Consider the following 21,854-nt stretch of genomic DNA (forward strand, 5'->3'; position numbering starts at 1 on the left):
CTTGCACTCCACACAGCACTTTATACACTTTGGAAGGGGGATGGAAGGGGGAGGGGTGCCTCTTTTTGCCGTGAGTAGACATGAAAAAACTTCTACATAAAAAAAAAAAACTTTTCCACAAAAGTTCACCTGCTGTTTTGTGAAACGCGGAATGCTGCTTTTACAAAAAAAAAAAAAGTGTGTCCATTTAATCTTTTTTTTAGTGCCACTTTTTAATCGGAGTAGCAGTCTGAGATCTCAGTCTAAACGTTTATGTTTACATTGAAGGGGGGGGGGGGCTGCAAATGACACGCTTTTACATGTCGACTCCAATTTTGAAAAGAAGTGATGCAACACAACTGGCGACACGGACCCTCCCCAGGGGAGAAGAATCAGTCGAGGAAAGAGCAAGAAAGAAAAACAAACCATAATAAAGGGCATTAGCGCTCACAAACATTGGATTGATCAAACAATTACAATCAATCTGGCGTGTTAAACCCAATCTGGTAGCAGGCGCAGGTTGGCAGCCTGCCGTCGTGCAGCTGGAATCTTTCCAGATGCCGTTTTGCTGGTGTGCTCATCGGAAACGTGTGGCTTTTTATTCTCGCTCTTCTTTTTCGTTCCTACATTTGACTGATTTCTAAGGAGGTTTTAAATCAGTTGAACTTGGATTACAAAATGTTGTAAAAGCTAATTTGCTTCAGAGACTGTCAAAGTCAACTGGATTGATTAATTTGTTTTCTTAAAATTATTATTTTAATCTCTCACTTCTTTTTTTTAATCTACATCCTAAAAAATTATGATAAATAAAACAGGGCATCACTGCTAATGAGCAGCTGGAATTCCAAGGATTTGATTAGTTTTGAAGTAAACAAGGTCACAAAAACAATCAATCGGTTATCAAAATAGTGATCAGTTAGTTAGATAAACGATGAGCTTTCGATTAATTGTTGCATCCCCAAATTATTTAAATATTTCACCTTTACTTATTCAGGTATGGAAAAAGAGAAGATATTTTCATTTACAAACAAAAAACGGACCTGTATTTTGAATTTATAGTGTCAATGAAAAGTTCAATTTGTGCTGGGAAGAAGGGAAGAAAGATAAAACTCACCTTTGGGATATGTCACAGTGGGAATGAGCATAACCATAGGGCAGGAATGCATGGCTGATCGGGGGAAAAAAACTGCAGTGGCCCCATGTTGGATCCCTGAGGAACGCAAATGATATTCCAATAACTACTGAAATAAATTAAATAAGGAACATTGTTTGTACAAAAGACAAATAAACACAGGAAGAAAACATCAGTTACAAAGTCATCCTTGGCTGAAAAGTCAGCTCAAGCATAATTGCATGAGTGTCACTTCGAAATGTTTTGCCGAAGAGACCTTACAACAGATGAGGGCGACGCAATTACCATGTCAACACAAGTAATAGATAAAGAAGCACCACATTTGGATACTACTCTGCAAGAGGGCATCCCCTGCGGAAACATCCTGTTCCTCTTAATGTTGCTTTAAAAAAAAAAAAATAAAATACAAGTTAACCAGCGCCATGAACAAAAAAACCCAAAATTTCACGCAGTGACTCATCAGCCCAACGTTGGCAGTAAATGTGCGATGACAGTTTCATTGCACGGTGACATTCTCTGGGGCATTTTCACCACCATAGCCAGGTCATGTGGGTCCCACTGCGAGTGGGCCAGCGTCTTACAGTTGGACTCGCCTTCACTGTAAACACCCACCGAGTCCCCCCGTTGCAATCTTTACTTACTGCCCACCACGTCCGGAATATAGCTGCAGGTCCAAACGAGTTAATTATATGTGAATATGAAAAAGGCATTGTGACGGATTGTTACATCGGGAGAAGCGTAGACATGATCTCAGAGTAAGAAGAACAATCGCTTGAAAATCAAAACATGCTGTCAGAGGCTCACCTCAGCAGCAGCAAATTACCTGACATTGGAATATATTACAGCAGTAATTGCTCTGACAAAATTACCTTGTCTAAGATGAGCTCAGCCAGACATGCGAAATGTGCATGTCAATCGGCTCAATTTCCTGAGCGCCGGGAAGGCTACAATCACCACTTTTATGCAGTTGGGGGGAATAAAAAAATAAAAATCAACAGGGAGCTAACTAACACAAACATGCAGAAATTAATCGATTTATAGTGCATACTTTTATTAGATGTTAATGATTTCAAAGTAGGGCGCAGATGGAATTTTGGAATTGGGGAGGAGGGGGTTGCGAAGTTAAATATGAAAACGCATGAAAAAGCTATTGTAGGAATTCTTATTCGGAATCACGGCTGTGCAATAATTCTTGTCAAATCTAACATCCAATGTTGAACATTAGTGGTACATGATGAAACTATTTTGTCTGGAATGACATCTTTTATTTTGGTGATTAGCTCCCTATTCACTACAAAACAATTAATTGCCACATCTCGCACATAAGCGTCGGATCTAATAGTCGACTTGCTTTTTTTTTTTTAAATGCTGTGATTTTTCTTCCTATTTTTTAAAATTAGTTATGAACACTAAAACCTGTTCCTTGGGACCTCTCCCTGGCTGCAAACCCCACATTGTCACGTTGCGTGGTGGACTCCAAAAAACAGGCAGGAGGGAGGAGCAGGGTGTATTTGAAGAATTTTGAAGAAAACAAAGAAAACTAAATCCAAAACACACAAAGTCCAAAGTATCAAACAAAAACCATGACTAAAGCTAAAACATAACAATGAACTAAACCCTGAGTGTTCGGGCTGGGAGTCCTTTTAAAGGCCTGATTACCAATGACCAACACGTGTGCAGCTGCCAGGGGAACCCCTCAGTGCCACCTGTTGATCCCTAAACCGAATCATGACACACATGGTAAAAAAAAGTCAGGAAAAAAAAAGATGAAGCTTATTTACAGGTACATTAAAGTACTGCAATATTTTAATTCCATGTTGAGTACACGCCACAAGATATATTAGCAAAGTCGAAAAAAAGTTACAATTGGCTGGCGACTAGTTCGGGGTGTACCGTGCCTATCGCCCGGAAACAGCTGGAAAAGGTTTCTAATATGCCTGTGGCCCTAGTGAGGAGAAGCGGTTTGCAAAATAGGTGGATGGATCAAAATAAAATAAAAAAGTTACACATATCTATGGAAATTGTTCCTCCTATATTTCTGATGAGCAAACCTTTGTGTGTGTGTGTGTGTATAAGCTAACACCGCCACCTTGTGTATCCCTGATTTTTTGCAGAGCTGTATGTCATTTGGAAAGGGTGGTCCCCAAAAGTGATGAACTAAAAAGTGGTCCCCACAAAACGCATAAACCGGTCGGTGTGTGTGTGTGTGTGTGTGTGAGGAAATTCGTGCCCATCATGATCGTGTGTTCTACTTTCCGGCTACCTTCATCTTTCCAAATCTCACCATCAAGCCATTCTCCGGTTAGTTAAACCCACCACGCTACTGTAAATCGCTGAGGAGGACAAAAGGGGCTGAACAACTGCCAAGACAGAGGGACCCGTCTTAATAAACAAAAGCATATTATCATGCGCGGACTTCAACTTTGATTACCAGTTGTGCTTCTTTGCGGCGGGCGCGCGCATTAGCAAAGGGAGCGTTACAATTCCCCTCGTGCCTACGATCCGATGAGGATCACCTTCATCCGTCTGAAAGGTGATTGCCGAGCAAAATTGTTTCTCCTAACGCATTCCGCCCGAGGCGAGAGCACATTTTTTCCAGCGTGTTAACAAACATGTAATTTCCATAAACACGTCTGGTAATTGACAGCTTGATTTGGGTTGTGCCAGCCAGCTGACAGGCTACTCTTGGCCTCGCTTTAATGCAAACCGAGTCAGTCGGCTTAAGGCCTCGCCGGGCTCTAATGAGCCTCTCAGGGCTTTGTCTGGATTAAGCCTCCGACAAGAGCCGTCTCACACAAATCCCATCCAGCATTCTTCATCTTGTTAGATGACATCATTTAATCTCATCAGTGATGTGAATAAACGAGCAAAGTCGGTCGCAATGAGTTTGTTGACAAATCACGGCGACAAACAGCAGCGTGTCAGCACAAAGGATGTGATATTACACTGTGGAATGTCCAAGAAAGACACATGGGAAGAAAAAAAAATTACATTTAAGCAGCGAAAAGTGGCTACTTATACCTACGCTCACTGGGCATAGATAGATTAAAAAAATATGATAATACAAAAGTAATTCAATTGTAGTGCAGTTTTCGGCCTAAGTGGTCATCCAAAACATATTTTCTTGCTTCATCACACTTCCTACCCGCGAGCGTTGACAAAACAAATCGCCAAAGCGATTGCCTTTGAAAGTGACGACCGCGAATCAAAAAACGCTTTACGCGAAAGCGCGTCCATGGCTTCGAAAACGTCAATCGTGCCACGACACGACGAAGCTCGGCAACCGAGATTTCGCAGCCTGAACGCCGGCGCCGCGTTCTGCTCCATTCTTGTTCGTCAAAAGGCGGCCGCCTGCGCCGAGACGTCGGCGAGCACAAGAGGGGAAAAATAGACTCGGGTAAATCTATATTGAGCTGAGCATGAAGGCTGTTAATACATATTAATGGCGACAGGAGTATTTGCAAGTGAATACACAGGCAAGGGGGATTAAACATAAGTCACCATAGAAGGGGAGGTATCATCACTCCCATTCTGGCGTGGGACTGGCCTCTATCAGATTCATCCACACGCACATTGCCAGCCAACACTGAGCCCTTATCTCCTCGCTGGGCCTCTCCGGAGAGTTTACAATTTCTCGCTTCGCTGGAGCCTGAGCTCAGCTTGTTACGGGGGCACAAAGGCTGCGAGGTGGCCTGCTCCAAGCACAAAGCTCAGACCTCACCTCTGGACACACACATAAACCCCCCCCCCACCCCAGATAACGCCTGACATGTCGGGCAGCGGCGCAAGGGCGACCCTTCACATAAGTGAAAACAGCACGCAAACGGTGCGCCAAGTTAGAACGGGGCAAATACACGATCGCTGCGGCAAACTTGTGATGTGGCTCCGGCGAAGGGTGGCCGCCTGTTAATGGGCCGACGTGAAGCCAGCTGACGTCGGGGGACGCTTGGACGGCGCACGTGACGATGAGGAGAGAGCGAATGTGCTCTCTGCGTCGATACTCGTCATGTGAACTGCTGGCAGAGTTGAATTGGATCACATGATCATAATCATTACAAAATGTGGGCATTTATATGAAAATATTGATGTCCAAGAAATAGATGAACATTATTTTTTTTTGGACAACCGTGAGCACATTGACAAATAATCGTTTAAATCCTTTAAAATGGTTATATTGTTTTCAACAGTGTCCGATGCGTACTTTGAGTTTACGTTTATCATTGTAGTCATGTGCCTGCGTTTTCACTCAATCCTGTTAGCGTGATACATTAGCGTCACTCTGAAAAAAATTTATGCGGCGCACAGGAAGTTGCATAATTCACAATGGGAAGCACCAAAAGTAAGTTGATTCATTTCTTTTTCTGTATATTTGAGAGTAAAAATTATTTTTGCTTTGTTATTTGCGCATTTTTACGGGGGTGGACGGAGGTACAATCGCTTTAATGTGCTTAATGTCAACATGCTAACCCTTCTTGCTAATAGCATGTTGACATTGGCCATATTGCGCATATTGGTTAATTCTTTGCACACCAAAAAATAAATAGAATAAACTAATTCCATTACAGTTACTCAGATAAGTTTTAGTGCAATAAAAGAATGGCATAAAATAAAATCCAAATCCAATTCTGATAATGTCCTATAAAGAGCTTTCACCTTAAGACAATGTTAAAATCCATCCATCCATCATCTACCGCTTATCCGGGGCTGGGTCGCGGGGGCAACAGCTTTAGCAGGGAAGCCCAGACTTCCCTCTCCCTGTTAAAATCTGTTCTTTCGAAAACCAAATCCATGAGTTCATGTAGTTGCAGGAATTGTGTTTGGATTTGGATGTCAACGCATCATGTACAGGATGACGGACATCCACGCGATGTATAGTACGGTGAGACTACAGATGTATGCAACACAAGTTAAAATAAAATTTAAATAAATAAATAAATCTCTGCGCTTTGAAGCCAGATTGCAGCTTGTCTTACACGAACGAGGCCTCCCGGTCGTTACGATGTCAGCAGACGTGTTGCTGAGACAGCTCCGCCATTGTTTCAGCGCGACACAATGAAATTCTATTTTCGGTTTTACTTGGTGCGGGTAATTATCTGCATTGTTGCTTGGGAAGAATGAAAAAATAAAGTGCATGAATATGTGCCGGTCAATTGGATTCTGTCATTTCAAGCAGAATCGGGGTAACACAAGCGAGCGCCTTGCAGGCTCGTAAGAAGGACGACGGCGCTTGCGTGGAACAATTTGCCCTCTAAAACAGCACATCAACACAAGAGAGTCTGTCACCGCGGGGACGGACTGACAAGTCGTGCGCATCTGTCTGTTATTAGCGTGTCTCGGGCGACAAGCTCAATTATCTGACACTGCCCGTAATTTCCATTTCCTTTTTCTGGCACAATGTAAACTTTTTCTCTCCTTCCTTTTTTTTCAAAAGGCGTTCGTCTCGGATGCTGATATAAGAAGAAATGTGTGGGAGGAGGAAGCGGGAAACATCTGCTTGTCAGAGGGAGGAGGCTGCCAGGCTCGCTATGATGAGGCCTTGATGGTTGCCTCCACTCGAGTGCTTGTGCTCGGATGAGTCCGTCAAGAGGCAGACGATGGCAGAAACGCTTCTAAGTCCGATAATGAGCGCAGCAACGATTATATAAAGGGGGATTAAATTACTGTTATGACGTCTTTATGTCTTGTAGGCACTTGGTGTCAACCAAGTCCTCTTGGGAAGGAGGTGGGTGAAAACCAGCAACATGCAGAAGTCTTTTGGGAGTCACGGAGGAGTCATGTTGGCAGTCAACAGTCAAATTGGACGGATTAGGTAGTAGGATTATGTTCGAGAGTAATTTTGGATGAGGGTGGCCAGAGACATCAATTTATTTCAACTGTTTGAGTCACAATGGTTGCAATTTGGGTTGAATAATTAATCACATTCAAATTGACGTCGCAGTGTCGGGAAATACCATTTTTAAAGTGCGCAGGCTCCTACTTGATAAGAAAAAAAAAACCTGCTTCATTTTGGTCCGTCTATAGGGAATTTTTTTGCAAAAAATGCCATTTTGAGGGTCTGATTTAATGTCCGTTTATTTACACATGCTTGTTGCATGAGACATGAAAAATGGATGTGAAAAAGATTTTTTTGAGTATTTGTTGTAATCCGATCTATAATTTAATCATTTAAGTTTGCGCCACACTTTTTTTGTAGACTTTTGTGAAGCTGTCAGTGAACTCTTCAAAAACTGCAAGTTTGCATCTCAATTTATGGTTTATTTGCCTTTGTTGTAGCGTAAGCCTAACCTATAAAGACCAAAAGAGTTATTTAAAATAAATCGGATTTACATCTTGTAATGGAGATTCATTTATTGCTTGCATTGTTTTTTTTTTTTACATACACTCTAAAAATATTTAAGACAAAAATAACCTAAATTGGGTTGACCCAATACTTTTTAAAAAATAAAACAAAGGGTTGGATCAAATAATTAACGCACAATAACCCGATTTGTTAGATTTTTGTACCCCCCCACCCCCCACCCCCGCAAAAAAAACCAAAAACAAAACAAAACATGTTGGGGGTTGTGTAGTGGGTTATTCGTTTGACCCAATTTAAATAAATAACCCAAACATTTTGGTTGCTCCCTTTTTTTTGACCCAAGTTCACTGTCATTTGGTTTTGTTTTTTTAATCCAACAGTTTTTAAAGTGAGTGAAGAGAACTTGGAAAAAAAATATCATCAATTCAATCGCAATATTTCAGAGGAAGGGAAAAAAAAAATCCCAAACTGATTATTTTTCAAATCGCTCAGCTCTTTTCTAGTCCTTTCAGTCACAAAGACACCGCCCGCTTGTTCAACCTCCTCTTTGAACTGAGAAGGAGAGAACAATTAACAAACGGCTGACCAAAACAAGACCGACTCCATGCATCACATCCGCTGCTTCGAGTTCTGACCGACTTGCGGACGCACAACATGAGGTGAAAATGTCCGCCAGTAGCGAGCCAAAGGCTGTGAGTGAGTTTAAATGTCTGCCTTTCCGACGGGGCGAGCGTTAGAGGAAGTGGTAATGATGACGGCTCTAACTCAGTCCAGGTGCACTAAAGCATGGCAGGCTGTTCAATTGCCCAGAACCCATTACGGCTCCCCCGAGAGCAACCTTGTAACGTGCGAGCTAGCTTCTGTAGAGCACTGACCTACTGTCAACAGAGAACTCTCTCCCATTTTTACATGAAGACGCATTGCAAAGGTTAATTCTGCTTGGCGAGATTGATTACCTTGTCCGAGTGGGATGAAAATAGCTCAATGTGCACAAACGTGTGCACGAACAACAACGTGGGCTGGTAAGGTCCTGGCATTTGGGACTTGTCTTTCTCTGCAATTGTTAAATGTCGTACTGCAAAAACAAATTGAGGGACGTGTAACATCCGCAGAACAGTTTCTCATTGTGAGCTACGTCGGCAAAATGTATGCACAATTCTTGGAGAATTGAGGATGATATGAAAATATGAACATTTTTAGAAGCGTGTCAAACTCCGGTACATTTTTGGAATACATTAGGATGTGGCGTAGCCTGCAGGCTAATTAATTGTACCATGGAAAGTTTGGCCTTGGCAGAGGTCTGCGCTCTCCTGATGTTTGAGTTACACTTGAATGGTCAGACCCATTTTCAGTACAAAGCTGAACGATGACTAATGCAGTAGGCGCCGGGGGGGGGGGGGGGGTGAACTTGTTGCCAGCCAATCACGGGGCACAAATTGACAAACAACCATCCAAACTCACACTCACACCAAGGGACAATTTAGAGTGTTCAATCAGCCTGCCATGCATGTTTTTGGGAATGTGGGAGGAAACCGGAGCACCCGGAAAAAAACCACGGAGGCCCGGGGAGAACATGCAAACTCCACCCAGGAAGGCCGGAGTCGGGATCGAACCCACGACCTCTGCGCTGTGAGGACGACGCGCTAACCACTGGACCACTGGGCCGCCCTTCATAGAAAATATGAGGGGAAAAAAATTGTTTTCCTTTTTGCATGTACATTTTACAGTACTGTCTGTAAGCAGCAGCACGAACAAAATCGGGGCTTCCCAATCCGGAGCTCCCTCTACAGTTGAAAGTACAACTTTCTCTAAACCCCCCCCAAAAAAAGGCCAACTAGTTGACCTTGTGTGCCGTTCGCATCACTGTTCCCGAGTCATCTCAGAGATGTTTGATGACCTACCAGATGCGTTCCATCTGACCATGGTATAAATGGGAACAAAATTGAGCTCACCTTCAAGGCGGACTCGAGTCCTCTTGAAAGCTGAAAAGCTCGGCAAGGGCCCAGTGCCGGCAGTCCTTGTTTTGCTCCGTGAGACACGTGTAATCAGAGCCAAAGTCCAGCGCAGATTACAGTCTTCAATCAGTCAGGGAGGAAAATGATATGTACATTATTGTCTCTGCAGCACATCAGCGCCACTGTCACCCTGCGTGCATATTACCTGCGTCAAAGCTGCCACGGAGCCGTCAAGCGCCGGTGCGGATTCTCGCCGGCTCGCACACTCCGTGGGGGGACTGTGTTGTGACCTCGCAAGGATGTTGTTGACACCATTTCATGTACATTTCCAGACACAAAAAGGTCTCCTGTCATATCTGAAATTGTCTTCCAATAGGCTGAATAACACTAACGGCCTGCTCTTGTCACGGGCAAGACAAGGCTGAGAGCGCAACTGCTCAGTTCTGCTTCAATTGGAGGGAGTTGAAGCGCAGCTGTCGGCTTTGACCTTGAGGTGAGCAATGAAGGAGAGTTAGTCTGCATAGCGAAGGTAACTACACGATAGCGTCCGTCCATAATCTCAGACAATCGTCTCGTCAGTAAAAAAATTGACGGACACAATGGACATCATCATGCGGGATATTGTTGTCGATTCAATTTTCACAGCTGGATGCGGCTGACAGTAAATGCAAAACAGCGGGGCAGAAATTCCACAATGAAGATTAATCCGATTTGAATTCCATCCCTAAAAAAAAAGGAGAAGCGCAGGCCGTAATCCCCCGGCGGGGAACGAGTGCTTGTGAAGCTGAATGGCACCTCGCAACGTAACAGGATGATGCAAAATCATTTGTAAGGACAGCAATTCAAACATGCATGTGCGACGGTAACTGTACGGTGGAAAATACATGAAAAATGTCATTTGCAAGCATGCTGGATATCGAGTTTGCATAATAACACCCCCCCCCCCAACCCCCCCACATACGCTCTGTGTCCCACACCAGGTATCACCTTGAGAAATTGAGATCCACACATGTTCACATCACAAGCACTTTTGCTCACGCTACAATTGTGTTTGTCTCCTTTGGACCTGCCAGTGCTCAGGGGGGAGGTCACCAAATTGTCTGTGAGAGAGAAAAAAAAAGAGAGAGGGAGAAAGGTGGTGACCTGCCGCTAAATTGTCCAGATTGAGTGGACGGAGAATATCAGGTTATTGAGTTGATCCATGCTGGGTTTCCTCGCCGGGGGAAAATGATCAGTGCCATTGTCTGCCACGTGTAGTTGATCAAGGGCAAGCGTGTGACGGGGAATGCGGCACCAAAAAAAAGGACACACTTCAATCCTGGCCATTAAAAAAAACAAAACACTATTAAAGTAAATATTAAGCAGTATGCCACATTTATGCAGTCTATATGCAAAGATTCGGGAGTCCTCTAAATCTAAAGAGGTGCTTTACACTCCAAACAGAGGTAGTACACGACTGCAGCTGTGTGACACCAACAATCCATTGCGCCGTACTTGTTCCTTGAGAAAGGAAAATAATAGTCATTTGGCAAAATTGCAGTTCTATCTTGCCACGAATGGGCGAAAAGCACAAAAACTGGACCAAAAATGGAGACGAGGCCGCCTTCATCCTTCCAAGTGTTTTGTATGTGAGGGACAGTAGAAAGCAATATGTCATTTGAGCCAACAGTGCACAAGCAAGGTTAGAAAGCGTAATATCTAATTCTGTATTGTTGCTGCGGTTGCTCGCGTTCGTAGTCTGTACAGTTCCAAATTGGCAAAAGATATCTTAACAGAATCACCCCATGGATACGAAAGGGAAAAAAAGCTTTTCTTTCCATTTTCCATCATTACTGTTCCTCTGAGGTAAAAATAAACAGGTCTTGTAAATTTGAACGATTGAAAAAAAAATTGCCGAGTAGTGTAGATCAAATGCTCAACTGCCAGCTGTAAATTAAATTACAGTCATCCGACTGACGTATGTCTGGCATCTGTCCGATGCCTACGCATCCCTACATACTGTCAAAGTTAGTTAGTTCCGCCAGTTCCCATTTGGAACATTGGGCGACGAGTTTCCTCCATTTGGTCCGGTCACTGGCGACCCTTCTTACTCATACTTGTTCATACTGTCAAAATATCCGATTAAAGTTTCCCATCGCGTCGTTACAGGGCTTTCCAGCTAGCTGCCAAGCTAACATGCTAGCGCCAAGAACTAAGAACTGCTAACGAGGGCGGCGGGAAGACTCGCCCAAGTGCTTGATCCAGTGCCGTTTTAGCCACGCCCCCCAAAATCAGGACGTATTGTTATGGGTGTTTGCAGGCCATTTTGTGGGGTGCTCAAGCACCCTTAAATGGAATCCCAGTCCCTCCTGAAATGTTTGACTTATTTTTTAATGTAATGTGCTTTAAAACAAGCTGGAGAAGTGTATTGACATACAGTACTGTTGAAATCTAATATTTTAACAAGGACAGCAGTTATCTTCAAACACGTACGCTACACGTTTTTGGAAACAAATCCCTGGATTCACTTTGCAGGGTCTATCAGAGCATTTAAACATTAAGAGGAGAGGGGGGGGGGGCGATCAAGTCTTGCAGCATACAAATGATGTCGAGCAGCTCTCGATCCACTGTTGTGCATTCTGGCATGCACAACAAACCTAATAATACCAAAACGAATAGTATCAAAAGTCATAAGCATTGATCAAAGGAGCTCACATGTCAAATGTGCGTCCAGTTCAAGCGGATAAGGCACGGCGCTTCATGCAGATTGTCCCAGAGGTGTGTGTGCAATGTGGATTTCTTACCTTCAGGGGAGCAAAGATTATTACAATATTCAGATTACAGAGCAAAGGAAATTAATTGGACTAATTAACATACAAGTAAATGATGATACCGTTAACACATTTCATTAACTCAAACTGTCATTCTATGTTCTTCCTGCACTTGGTATTGCATTACAATGACTTGGATTCATTAAAGTATGCAAATGAAAGGAAGGGGGTTGGGGGGGGGGGGTGAATGAGGCCTCTTTAACAGGCGACACCATTTGACTTGCTTTTTATTTTCTGAAAAAATAAAATTTAAAAAACGCATACTGATTTACTCCATAAAGCTTTTCAGCGACTATTTTAATTAGGTTCTTACACATTAAAATCTAGTGGTCATTCATAAATGTTTAAATCACTTCGGATACAATATTTAACAGAAAGAAACAGCAATAAGATGTCATTGGTCAGAGTGTTCCGTTGCCATCCAAGCTAAAGGCAATTTATTAATCAGATGTCCAACATTGAGCCAAATTTGTTCCCTTCATTGAGTCCATCGCTGAACAATGGGTGGCCAGTGCGTGCATCTTTTTGCAGGTTAGTGATGCGGACTAGTGACTAGAAATTGCAAATAGCACAAACAATGAGCTGCTTGCGTACTTAACTGGTGTAAAAAAATACTACTACTTTTTTCCATCTCTCTCTCTGGCAAAACTATTAAATTAAGTCTACACCTTTGTGACTTTTTTTTCCTTTTGGTGGGGTGCCATGATAACGGTTAGTAAACGGATTACAGTTAACGGGGCAAAACGTTGAATTCGCTTTCCCCAAACAGATCCAGTCCACCATGTCTTTTTTTTTTTGGCCTACCAAAAAACAAGTGCTACTTAATTTTCCTTGATAAATGTGTTATTGTCATTTTGACAGAAAATCTGCACCCTCCCACCCAATTTCTTTTTTTTTCTCCTCAACAACTACCTTCTTTAAATAAATACAATAATTTTATATTCTTTGCTTGTTACTATTTTACATCACTTATTTCAAATGTCATTTCTGTAACAGGATGAAGGGGTGATTATACATTTGATATTCAGTCATAATGGCTCTAAGAGGAAAACCTTCACTCCTAAAAATTTGCTTTGCACCTCATGTAATTAAAAACGAAGCTCACACCAGGTCGGAAAATCATGCTCACATCTAAATGATTTGGTGTGGCCCAGAACTGCATCGCACAAACTCGTATTTGTTGACGGACAAAATAATAGAGGAAAAATAAAATAAAATCACGACATGGTGGCGCTCTATACCACTAGCCACAAATACAATAATGTAAACAACATGAATCAAGGAATAAACAATACTCACGTGACATTTCAAATACTGTACTGATGACCGAGGCAATCCACAAGTGTACTTCACATCCACTCACTCCTGCAGGTTGTGTTTAGTTATGAGACTTTCCCCAACAGATTATTGCTTCAAATGTTCTGGAGCTTACCCGCGTTCGGCCTCGGTCGATTTCTGAGTCCGTCTTTGGAAAGCCACATTGGGAAGGTCAAGGGGTCAAGCCAGCCTCAGCGTTTCCTCCCTTGGCTGCAGTGACATCTGCTGGACCACACAGAGGCAGGGGAGGCTGCAGAGTTTGAGAATGAAAACCTCGGCAAACAAAAAGGTATGTACAGCACAAGTGAACTACAGTACTTTTTTGTACCAAATTTGGACGCACGAATAATACATGGGGAATTCAAGTGTAACAGAAATGTTTATAATGACATTATAGACAGGTTTTTGTACAGTTCTAAACAAGTAAAAACTGCAATTCTTAGTACACAAGGAACTGTCAGTTGAAGTTGACAATTTAAAAAAAAAGTAATTATTCATTTCACGTATTCTTTTAGATTTTGGGGGCAGAAATAACATTTAACATGGGAATGCAACACATTTCTTATATATCAAAAAAATCTATACAAATAGAGATTTGTTGACATGGATGAAAACAATGATTCATGGTAAGAGGACAGTGCTGTTCAAAATTCAATGTACCACCTTTAGAATGACATTTCTACTTAAATGAGGCCGATTGTGAATTGCACATCAGAGATAATTTGTTAAAAGAAACAAGGGTCATTACCAAATGGGATGGGGGGGGGGGGGGGGGGTGACAAGGCGAATTGCTCAATGGGAGCAGGTAAAATAGTGGTGACGTCGTTCTTCTGAGGTTTTGGTCCATCTGAAAAGATTTGTCCCAAAAACGAGACAATATAGGGGCTATTTTCTACACTTGATTCATGTGGTCAAAACTCACCCTGAGTTTTTAGGCAAATTTGGCAATCATCACCAAAGATGGTTTAAAAAAAAAATCTTCAAAGTCTTTACAAAAACACATTTCTTCCCAATAAAGCCTTTTTTTAAAAGTGTTGCCTTTAGCTGTAAACAGGATATTATGTTGCCAACATAAATATCTGTTCAAAAGTATTTAGGGATCCATCGACATGTTGGTCTTTTTGAAGTGTTTCCAAAAAAACCCCCAAACAAATAACTTGATTGTTTCCACCTAAAAATTGCAGTGCGAATTGCTTAAATGGAAGCATGCCGACTGTGGGGAAATGCATCTTCGAGAAAGCAAGGAAAACAAAAGCAAAACATAAATACCTTTCCATTAAAGACAGGAAACCAATAAATTCAGGAAACGTTTTGACTTGGAGGTGAAGCTTATTTTTCGGGGAACAAGGACATAAAGTGAAAAAACATGAACAAAATTGATTGAGGACACCCTAAACCTACAACTACACTATATCGTACAAAATAAGGCATTTCCTTGTGTAATTACTGCAACGTCTCTTTCTATTCTTACCTCCACGTCATAGCAGAGTGGACGAGAATTTCTCTTTGAATGGTAAAATATATATATAAATATATCATCATTTTACAGTTCTTTTCTTCAACGCTGGAATAAAAATGCAGGAAAGGGATATAGGAGAATGGTGTCACGCCAGTTTGTGAGTGGCGCGCCAAATCACTCCATGACTTCACTGGCCGCTAAGGTGGTGACGAGCTGCAGGGGGATCTCGGCGTTGGCCAAGATGTCCTGGGCGTTGTTGGAGCCCTGCTGGATGTTGGTGAGGATGAGGGTGGTGCCGCCCGGCGTGGTGATGAGGCTGTCCGACGACCCCGCCGACTCCACTGATGTCACCATGGCGCTGCCAGAGTTCACCCCTTTTTTGTTCTGGTGGGTTTTGATGTGCTTGGCAAGGTGGTCGCTCCTCATGAAGCGCTTGGAACATTCGGGGCACACAAACTTCTTCTCGCCTGCCAAACAATTAAAAAAAAAAAAAAGCTTCACGTACCAGGAGGGACGGTTGCTATAAAAATTCTCATCAATGAAAAATTATTTTCAGTTGTTCTAGTAGGCTTTCCCTGACATACGTTTTTTGTAAATAAATAATAATAATAATAAATTTATTTGGAAAGCGCATTCCATCGTACTCAAAGACACTTTACAAGAATTTAAAACGCGGGATTAAAATGTACACTTTAAAGCCGAGCATACATGATTTAAAACAAACACACTATATGTACAGTGAAATATACAGTAGTAGCATAAGACCTTTGGGCATTTTTGGTTCAGCTGCAGGGAATTCAGAACAGTTCCAAATGGCAAACAAGCACTGACTCTTACGTTCACACCTAAGGACAATTGAAAGCCTTCAATTAATTTAACATGCATGTTTTTGGAATATGGGAGGAAGACAGAGCGAAAACGCACGTTATCACCAAAAGAACATGCAGCTGACACACAGCAAGACCGACCTCCGATGTGGAATACCATTTTCCCCTAATACAGCGCTCCCTTTACGAGTCCAACCAAAATGTTGCTGACACGTATGAAAGCATGACAGTGATTTAGTGGCGCACCTGTGTGTGTTCTCCTATGTCTCTGCAGCTCGTCGCTGCGCGTGAACCTCTTCCCGCAGTACATCCAGGTGCAGACGAAAGGTCGCTCCCCGGAATGCCACCGCAGGTGCGCTCGCAGGTGCGACGTCTTTCCGTACACTTTGCCGCAGCCCGTGATGTGGCAGATGTGCTGCTTCTTCTTCCCCACGCCGGATCCCCTGAGAAAAGCGGCCCGGCACAATCGGCATCCCGCTCGCAAAACAGCCGCAGGTTTTTTTTGGGGAACTCAAGTACTCACCTCCCACCAGACTCTTTACAGTTGGGGCAAGTGCAGGCCACTCTACGTAGTCTCTTGCCCCCCAGGCCTATATAATCCTCGTCCTCCACCAGCCTGACCTGAAGGTGGGACAGATCGCTGGTGTTTAGGGTCGAATCGGAGCTCAGCTGCCACTCTGCGGAGTCCGGCTCCTCCTTTATCCGGATGTCTGTGGAGTGCAGAAAAGCCTCAGTTGGAGTCATATTGCTGTGTGTGACATGGCTGCATTGCAACTGAAGGTAAAATCTACGACACCGTGGCAAGAATTGTTTCTTGTCAACTATTTTGCGGTAGGTAAATTGAGAAATCAACAAAAGAACTGCAAGTATGATGCGGTCCAGTGATATCTACTGTCACAGTAATATAATTAAATGGTAAATACATTTTTACTTTTTTTAAATAAGCAAAATAAATCAGAGATGCAAGTATAAACTTTAACAATTATAATTGCTATAAATCGCATGGTAAAATCCGTATTTGCAAAAGCCTTTTTTATAAGTAAAAAAAAAAAATCTCAAAAACTCGGATGTATTAGGAAAAAAGTAGACATTTCTTAAATCAGCATCAAAATAATGAAAACAGAAGCAAAACTTAAAAATAAAAAATAACTGTGGTCACCTTTATTTACAATGATATAATTCTATTTATGTGTTAACATTTAAGACTTTTGAAAGATTGATTTAAGACATTATTCTGCGAATTAAGGCCTTGATTTTAGATGATTGGATTCGATCCTTTTCAAAGGCTTTTTAAGGATTTGCAGGACACCCGAGATACTTTGGAGTTAGCCTGTTTTGTGAAAATCAAGAGCCGTAACCCTGTCAGACACAAAGCAAAGTTTGCATGCAGATTCATTTGTATCACTCATTGGACTAACTTTTGAATTTGGGAAGATGACATAACTAATCTTTTTTTTTTTTTAAAGCATTGAAGCCATTTTCTTGTTCAAAGTCTCGGCCTGAGCGCAAACTTTGAGGGGCACATCTGGCGACATGCCCATAACATTCTTATCAATGACAGCATAATACATTTGCTGTTGTTGCCATTGAACGGGATTACGGGGATGGGTTGTGTTGACGTAAAACCGCGAGATTAGGTGATTAGCAACATAAGGTACGAGATATCAACCTGAACGATGCGGTTTTGGTAACCCAAGCAAGATGACGGATCTTTTACAGATCTTTTCACTTGCATATTACATTGGCTGCAATAATCAAGTGTACCTCTTGGCATGTCAGCATTTCCTTGCTGTTGTTGTGCCACCGAGTTGACCGTCACCGTTTGTAGGTTGGGCATCTGCCCAGTGTTGACGCCGACCGGACTGGAACCCAGTGAGAGGGTCTGGACCGGAGCCAGAGTAATCTGCTGAGGGACAGTGGTGGGAAGCTGAAGGTTTTGCAGGTTCTGCACACCTTGCACCTGGAAGGTCTGCCACTGTATCTGGCCTGTTGGGGTCACAGTCTGGGCTTGGATGATGAAGGTCCCGGGGTTTATCAGCTGTAGGTTTTGAACACCCTGTCCGGCCGTAGCCACCGACTGGACCACCTGCCCGTTGGCGGTCTGCAGCGGCACCTGCTGCAGCTGGACAATGGGTGGAGCAGATGTCGCCTGGATGTCCGGCTCTTGAGTCTGTTGGATGAAGCCCTGCTGCAGGCCAGCGTTGGAGTCGGACTGCTGCGAAGCCACGGATGGCAACTGGCCGTCTTGTGTCTGGAGGCTGGCTTCGCGAGTCGGATCGTGGAGCTGCGAGGAAGACGTCGGCACAAAAAGCTCCGCATTGGCATCATTCACTGGTAGCGTTTGAGAGAGGTCATCGTCGGTCTTCTCCTGACTCTCGGCGCCGCTCCCCGGTTGATCCGCCATGATTAACTGGCCATCAGCGGTGACGCCTGTCGCGATTGTCTGGGCTCCGGATAGGCCTAACACGTCCAAGTCTATGCTGTTAATCGGAACAAACGTGATGTTCCCTGGCAAACCCACAGGTACATTAGTTACAACCTGACCCTGGTGGTTGAATGCAGAGTTGCCAAGAGAAATCCCCTGGATCTGCTGCATATTTGCAGTCTGTGATATGAGGCTCTGGTTGTTCGTAAGGATGCTGGCAGCGGATGTGACACACAGACCCTGACTGCCATCGGGCAAGATCTGAATCTGTCCCGCCGCATCCTGACTCAGAGTTGCTCCTTCCATGCCCGTGGTGGCGAAGCTCAGTTGTCCGTCTGCAGTCTGAATCTGAGGAATGACTTGGTACTGAATGTTAGGCACTGAATTGGCAGAGGGGGCGTCGCTTCCCGATGACACAAAAATCGGCTGACTCTGCAAACTCTGGAGAGGAAGAACGTACTGTCCATTTGATGCTAATATTCCTTGGCCTTGGATCTGGATCATCTCACGGTCATCCTTGGCAGCCGTGGTGGGGGCCAATACCTCCCATTTATCAGACACTGTAAGCTGTGTAGATGATGCCTAAGAAGGAAAATGGAGGATATTATACAGACGCAAATCCCTGCAAAATAGAGGCGCCTAAATCATTTGTGCATTGCGAGCGAATTATGGCCTTCGATGTAAGATTCTTCAAGACAGCAGATTATTGTTGTCTGCCATTTCAGCCAGTTGCTCTTGGTTGTTTCGTGTGCAACCTCCTGCCTTCAAATGTATGATTGGAAAGACATTCCAGCCAGGTGTTTGTCTTGAAATTTGGGCGCAAATACAAACGCAACACCTTCACATGCCGGGGCCAGGAAATGCGGTTAAAATCATGATTTATTACGAACGGCTCGAGCAAATCAAATGTAGTCGGCAAACAGGGCAGTGTTAAGAGTCTGTCAAATTCGATCATGAAGTCCGCTTCAACGAGTCGTCATGAAAATAGCTTTTTCTACCTTACATCAAAAGTAAGGTATTCTAGAAAGAATTATGAATTATGTCTTTACACAAGTATGACTTAATAGTCAGAAAAGTCCTTTAAATGTGGTCGATGGATCAATAAGCTGGCGTATGATAAGTGGATACCAACACCCAAGGCTAACACTAACATGAAGTAAATACTGAATGCCTTCAAAGAGTTGCCTGGTTAGTATACGGTGCCTGTATTAATCGCCAGGTGCGTTGTCCACTTCAACAAAAACGCCTCGCCGGACATAGAGCGTCAGTGAGTATAGTTAGAAGCTTAGTAGCAGTCTCAACAGAAAATAATGCATTGCATTATTGACAGAAACAAAAAAACGGCTCCTATACAATTGATGTATAGCAATAATAGTCCATATTTTTGCCTTATTTGATTTATAACAGTGTTCCCTCACTTTTTTGTGGGCAATACGGTCCAACCCACCCCCTCACAGTAAGTGTATTTCCGCCAAGAAGAGGTTGACATTTATTTTTTAAAAAAAAATGTTCACAGCGAAAATGTACAATAAATTCCGAGCTGCTGAGTATAGGTGATGAGCTGGCTAATTCACATGGCCTCGGTTTTTGAAAAACAGATAATAATTAAGTTAATAATATTTTTATTAAAATGAGATTTGCCTTTTAAAAACAGGTAATAATTGAGTTAATAATATTTTTATTAAAATAAGATTTGCCTTTGAAAAACTGGTAATAATTAAGTTAATAATATTTTTATTAAAATGAGATTTGCCCATTGTTTCACACCGTGAGAATTACTTGAGTAATTATTTTGAAACAATCAAGTTGTCATTTCTGTGTTCGCAAAGCTTTCCAATCACGATTAAGAAAATTATGGATTTTATGGATGATCTGATGCTTCTCATTCTAACAGCTCTACCAGAGGTGCCGACTTACCACACCAGCGGCAGCACCTCTGTCCACCTCTGATGCCGGTGAGCCAACCTTAGTGCAGGTGGTCGCAAGCAGGTCGAGGGACGACGACTCAATGTCCTACCCATCATGTGCAAGTTTAAGGGGGCAGGGGGCGGGGGGCGGGGGGCGGGGGGGGGAAGAAATTGAATGGCCGTTAGTGCGGGGCCAAATAGACAAAAGTGACGCGTCACACAAGTTTTCTTTGGGAGCTAGGTTGCTTCTGTTGAGCCCCTCAGACACCAATCACGTCATGTTTACATCTGGTGGAGATTTTCAGGCGGTCTCTTCGCCCTTGGCGGAGAAAGAAGGCGGGATTTTTGCAGCGCCTGAGAGGAAGCGAGGTCTGAGGGGTTCAAAACCCCCTCCAACTTTGCAACCGAGATTGCATGCGAGAGCCGCAAGCTACAAACATGTCTTGCCAAAAAAAAAAGGACACAAAGAAATTCTTACCTGATTACCCGTGGCGGCTTCATGTTGCAAAAAGTTGCTCTGGCTGCTGTTGACGTCCAAAGCAGCCATTTCTTCGGCTTTCATGGGCTGCTCTGGCGCTGCGAAGGACAACATATGAGTTTGAACACAGCTAATCGGAGCTAAACAAAGCTCGCCCCTCAAACGAAGGGCGTAGCAGTGAACAACACTGAGCGTGCATGCGCTTTCAAAAAGTCGTTGGAATGGTGCAGCGGGAGTTTGTGTCTAAAAGGCGCTAGCCCGGGTAGCGAAAAGCATAGCATTAGCGGCTAAATTAGTCACTGATTAGCCGTATCCAAGCTAGCCTGCTAGCAAGCTAATGTAGCCCGAGGATGCCTTTCTGCCTGTTAGCTTGTTAGCATTATGTGGGTGAGGAATAGGATGAGAAATTACATACCAGTCATGGCGTGACTTGCCGTTCAATGAAGAATTCTGACAGCTACAACCAACCCGACATGACCGGCAGTTAATAATTGTCGGCAACCACGTAGAAATCGGTGATAACTGTCAAGATTAGTTTCTATTTTGATTGACTGGCGGTAAGCAACACAAAGGGTGGGGCCTGCGCTGTTGACTGGAGCGTTGGCGTCCGACGCAGGAAGTTCCGCCCTGCTCTACGCATACCGCATTTGATTGGTGGACACTTTTAAGTATCGTATTGTGATTTGCCTGCGATCATACCAATCATTTTCTGACAGAAAATGTTCCTGTTCTGCATTTTGTCATTGACACCAAGATTATGATCGTTCCTGTATGACTTGTGAGTTGAGTGCACGCTATTTTGAAAAAAAAAAAAATAATACGAGATTCAGATGTGATATTTAAATTCACGTAGATAATGGAAAAAGAAGCATCTGATGCTTGTCAACTGTTTCCAATCAGCAGGACAAGCACATTGTTTACATGCCAACTCGAATAAGTAAAGAAGTACTGCATTGTTTCCCAACCTTTATTGAACAAAGGTACATGATTTACAATATAGTAAAAATCTCAGCACAAAACAGACGAAAAGTGGATTGGCACGGTTTTATAATGTACCTTCTGGGAGAGCATTTAATTGTTACGCTTATCTCAATATGTGACCAGCAAGATAGCTGAATAAAGTTATTTTTATCCAGCCATCTATTATCCAAACTGCTGATTCGTATTAAATAATTTTCTGAACATTTAAAGTAATTTGAATACTTCTCGCCGAGCACCTGATGATCTTATACTGATTGAGAATCATGGCTGTAAAACAGTCAAATTA

General features: G+C 43.0%; 1 protein-coding gene and 1 long non-coding RNA gene across 3 annotated transcripts in view; both read right to left on the bottom strand.

Annotated features, from left to right (window-relative positions):
- LOC127611731 (uncharacterized) overlaps window positions 1-13,357 on the bottom strand; it is a 29,722-nt gene extending 16,365 nt beyond the window's left edge. Inside the window, exons 1-3 of the long non-coding RNA XR_007965437.1 lie at window positions 9,570-13,357; window positions 9,362-9,484; window positions 1,094-1,189 (exon numbers count right to left, since the gene is read on the bottom strand). This is a non-coding gene — a long non-coding RNA (uncharacterized LOC127611731). The remainder of the gene's footprint in view (window positions 1-1,093; window positions 1,190-9,361; window positions 9,485-9,569) is intronic.
- Window positions 13,358-13,851: 494 nt separating this feature from the next.
- sp3a (sp3a transcription factor) lies at window positions 13,852-21,196 on the bottom strand. 2 transcript variants are annotated; one of them, XM_052082437.1, is made up of 7 exons: window positions 21,003-21,196; window positions 20,588-20,685; window positions 20,120-20,215; window positions 17,542-18,784; window positions 16,301-16,487; window positions 16,024-16,220; window positions 13,852-15,417 (listed from the first exon to the last, which is right to left on the bottom strand). In XM_052082437.1, exons 1-7 carry the CDS (start codon window positions 21,007-21,009, stop codon window positions 15,125-15,127), a joined length of 2,121 nt encoding a protein of 706 aa, XP_051938397.1. In that variant the 5' UTR covers window positions 21,010-21,196; the 3' UTR covers window positions 13,852-15,124. The 2 variants fall into 2 exon arrangements, with proteins under 2 accessions (XP_051938397.1, XP_051938398.1); XM_052082438.1 differs by lacking the exon at window positions 20,120-20,215.
- Between the last annotated feature and the right edge of the window lie 658 nt (window positions 21,197-21,854).

This window comes from Hippocampus zosterae, chromosome 12 (assembly GCF_025434085.1).
Source record: "Hippocampus zosterae strain Florida chromosome 12, ASM2543408v3, whole genome shotgun sequence".
NCBI lineage: Eukaryota > Metazoa > Chordata > Actinopteri > Syngnathiformes > Syngnathidae > Hippocampus > Hippocampus zosterae.

Coding starts and splice junctions, on each gene's coding strand:
- sp3a (XM_052082437.1), bottom strand. Junction 20,216..20,587: donor AAGCCGCCACGGGTAATCAG/GTAAGAATTTCT, acceptor CATGATGGGTAG/GACATTGAGTCGTCGTCCCT. Junction 16,221..16,300: donor TGTAAAGAGTCTGGTGGGAG/GTGAGTACTTGA, acceptor CGCTTTTCTCAG/GGGATCCGGCGTGGGGAAGA.